Below are 3,978 nucleotides of genomic sequence, written 5' to 3'. Positions count from 1 at the left end.
TTCAACATTAGCACAACCTGCTTTTTCATCATATCAGCAAGGTCCCAAAAAGCTTTGACGAAGAAATATACTTAGTTGTCCTGCTTCAGTAATTTGCAATGAAATCCTGAATCATTTCCAAGTAGTGTTCTGGTTCGGTACCAAAGAAAAGCAGGATATAATTCGGATGGTTTCCGAACTTTTGAATTGCCATGCGAACTTGTGCTGAAGTAAGGCCCTCCACACTACGAAGAGCTCCCGGAAATTCAAGGAACTTCTCTTGAACGATGTCCGAGTGGACACTCTTCGAGAGCATCATGCAAGCCTCTTTCATGTCGGAGGCCATTATATTCACAGCATGAGAAATTGTGGAGAAGTCAGCTTTATTCTTTTTCCTTTTTTTACCTGCAGAAGCACTTCCCGTTGCATCTGTAGGTGGCTAATGAGCACGGGAAACATCTCCTGATGTAGGGGTATTTGCATTGCCAGATTCATTTAGATTTGAATGATTCACATCCGCTTCTTCGGCTGCTGCAGTCAAATCTTCAATATCAAGCTCTTGTAGAATATTTTCAACAGATTGAGCATCTTTTCCAGTAGCTCGATCCTTTGCATTTATCATAGATAATTCTTCGAAATGACGAAAACTTCTCTGTCTAAATGGAGCGGCTTCTTTGTGACTCTAAAAACATAAAGAATAGAGTGTTAGTAACATAACATATAAACATAACGATATGATATTGAAATACATAGATAAAGTATTTATTACCGCAACATAAGCCTCCCAAACATCGTCTTCCGCTGTGACCATCTTCCGTGTTGAATCCCATCCAAAGCCAGATGTGTTAAGCATCATATCATACACGATAGCCCATTCCCTCTTCAGTGTCTTCAGTCGAGATTCAATGTGAGGCCTCGCCTTGATACCGCTATTCGGGAGCTTTTCGAATAGCATTTTCTCAAGTTCTGGCAAGTAGCCAGACTTAAACCCTGTGTCGGCATTATGATTGCCCATATTCCGTAGGTCAATCATGCAAGATATGAGCGCTGCATCCTCAGCCATAGTCTATTTCCTTTTGCTACTCTTACTCATCTGGGAAGTAACAGAAGCAGAACTGCCTTCCATTTTCAATACTAAGAACACATACATGATATAAATAATTATTTTGCATAATAAATAGCAATAAGGAGCTGTATTTAATTGAATATATGCAATGGAAAGAGTTTCTAAAAATCAAACGCATATGCATTGAAATAGATTCAACATATTGTCTTCAGAAAGCAATGACAGTACAACATACAATCCCAAGCAAATGAAAAAACAACCCCTTAAAGTTTACATTACAACTCCCATTCACAACATATAACTATGTAGTGGATGAGTTCCACTCGGTAAACATCTCAGTTGCCAACTGTTTCCTCCAATTACTCCAAACATTTGATGTTTGAATATCAGAAATAAGATCAACATCCTCATTAGAGTTGTCATCAACCGTTTCATTTAGTTGGTCTTCCATATGATTAAAAGCCATTTCTTTCCTAATGAAATTATGCAGTAGACAACAAGCAATTATTATTCTATTGTGCACCCTAACAGGATAAAATCAAGTACTTCTAAGAATGGCCCATCGAATATTAAGCAAGCCGAAACATCGTTCAATGACATTACGAGCATATGCATGTCTCAAATTGAAAAGCTCTTCATCATTTCTCGGTCGATGTCCTTGACGCCACTCATTGAGGTGATACCTTTGACCTCTAAAGGGAGCCAAAAATCCCTCACAGTTTGTATAACCAGCATCAACGAAATAATAACAACCTATATTCAAAAAGATAGAAAAAAGACCTATATTACTTTATATGTTATTAAACTTACCTTTTAATATTATGAATGCTAAAAAATTATTATACTAACCAGTTGGCACCCTAAGTCCATGTTCCCTAGAAAGAGCATCTCGTAATACTCTCCCATCAGCTGCAGAACCCTCCCATCCAGAAAGAACATATGCGAATTGCATATCTGGTGTACAAACTCCTAACACATTGGTTGCTATATCACCTTTCCGAGTTCTGTATCTAGGTCTATCAACCTTGGGCACTCTGATTTTGATATACGTCCCGTCTAGAGCATCTAAACAATTCTACATTAAACCAAAATGTAACATTAGCACCATATTAGCTCTCTAGCACCCTAAATAGACTAAATTTGGCATTTGTTTGGGTACCTTAAACCACTTCCAGCATTGGTCCTCTGAGTTAGCAGCTATTGGTTGGGGCTTCTTATACAAATGAGCTTGTAGACGCAAAGTTGCTTTGAGAACATTGTGGAAATATCGGCTTACGGTTTCACCCGATCTACCAAACTGGTGTTTAATGACTTGATTCTTGAAATGATGAGCCAAAACATATAAAAACATTGCCACTTGTTCAACAACATACATATTTCTTGTATTTTTCAGACCCCCAATTTCTTGAAGCATATGACACAACTTAAAAAAACATTCCTATCCATCCTTAGTTGTTCAGTACAAGTCACATCATCCGCATATACAAGCCTCCTAATATAATCCCTACTGCCATAATAGTTTAACTCGTACGACCTAATGCTTGGCTTAGGACCATATAGAGCAGCTAATTCTAACAATATTCCCATCAGACTCCTAAATATACTACACATTTGAATAAAGAAAGTTAGAGCAACGACTTTCCTCTTCTTGCTCTTACTCTGCAAACTCAACTGATCCATAACTGCAAAATTGATTCAAAATATATTATAATGAAGTACGAACACATGTATTTTCAAATCAGCAAAATGAGTTCAATATAGGAAGTTTCTACAGTCACAACCCATGTATTTTCAAATAAACTATATCACATAACACTACAACATTATCAACAAATCGGGAATTTTTTGCCCACATTGCTGTATTCTCAAACATCAGCATTCTAAAGATTCAAGGACTGAACATGCTGTTTAAGGACTGAACATCAGCAATGTGGGGAATTTCTCCCCACATTGCTGTATGGATGGGTGGCAGAAAACTGAAATTTTTTTAGATCAACATTTAAGGACTGAACATGCTGTTTAAGGACTGCACATCAACAATGTGGGGAATTTCTCCCCACATTGCTGTATGGATGGGTGGCAGAAAACTGAAATTTTTTTGGATCAACATTTAAGGCATAAACAAATGAAATCGCAATAGAAATGGCAGTCAAACAGAAATAGGAGGATCCATCCAACTGAGTTATCCAGTCACATTCAATACCAACAGAAATGGCAGCCAAACATCGTTCAATACCAACAGAAATGGCAGCCAAACATCGTTCACGGGTTCCTCAATTATAAGTTTACCGGATAAATCACAACCTGAGCGTGGAACTATCCTGCTAATTTGGAAAACACATACACAGTAATGGACTGAGTGGTTGTCCTGCTAATTTAACGATGTCATTCCCTTTTCAGCTTGTATTCTAGCTACAAGATTCCCGAAAGATTCAGAAAATGGAGTATTGTGGAAGTTGTGGGGGAGAATTCGCAAACCCTAACCTCAAAATTACTTCCCGAAACTTGAAATTGAAAACCCTAACTTGATAATCGACTACCCTAGAATCAAAATTGAAAGCTTTGACTTGATAAGCAGCGGGAGAAGACAAATTACAATGGATTCGTGGGGTAGAAACCGAGCACATTACCTCGGCAGAGCGCGGGAGTTCAGATGCTTCAAGCGAGGAAGTGAGTGAAGAGCAAACTTCGACTCACGGACTAGAGCCTCCGACTGGAATGGCGTCGTCGAGGCATTGAGGCATCGAGCTTTGATGGAGGAGGCGCTGAAGTCGCGGAGTTCTTTCGAGATTTCCAGAATGGATGTGCTAGGTTTCGGGAGGATCGGATTTGCAAAGATAAAACGATGGCAGATTTTGAAATTAATGAACAATTGCGAGGGCATTTTAGTATTTTCATCGTTAATTCCGGATGCTCCTTAGCTAATCCAGATC

General features: G+C 38.6%; 1 protein-coding gene across 1 annotated transcript; it reads right to left on the bottom strand.

Annotated features, from left to right (window-relative positions):
• Nucleotides 1–418: 418 nt before the first annotated feature.
• Nucleotides 419–1,057, bottom strand: LOC116204524 (uncharacterized protein At2g29880-like). The gene is made up of 2 exons (XM_031536659.1): nt 749–1,057; nt 419–661 (listed from the first exon to the last, which is right to left on the bottom strand). Exons 1-2 carry the CDS (start codon nt 1,040–1,042, stop codon nt 419–421), a joined length of 537 nt encoding a protein of 178 aa, XP_031392519.1. The 5' UTR covers nt 1,043–1,057.
• Between the last annotated feature and the right edge of the window lie 2,921 nt (nt 1,058–3,978).

Source organism: Punica granatum, chromosome 1 (assembly GCF_007655135.1).
Source record: "Punica granatum isolate Tunisia-2019 chromosome 1, ASM765513v2, whole genome shotgun sequence".
Taxonomy (NCBI): Eukaryota; Viridiplantae; Streptophyta; class Magnoliopsida; order Myrtales; family Lythraceae; genus Punica; species Punica granatum.
The sequence above is the reverse complement of the archived record's forward strand: the minus strand, read 5'-3'. Positions and strand labels throughout refer to the sequence as shown.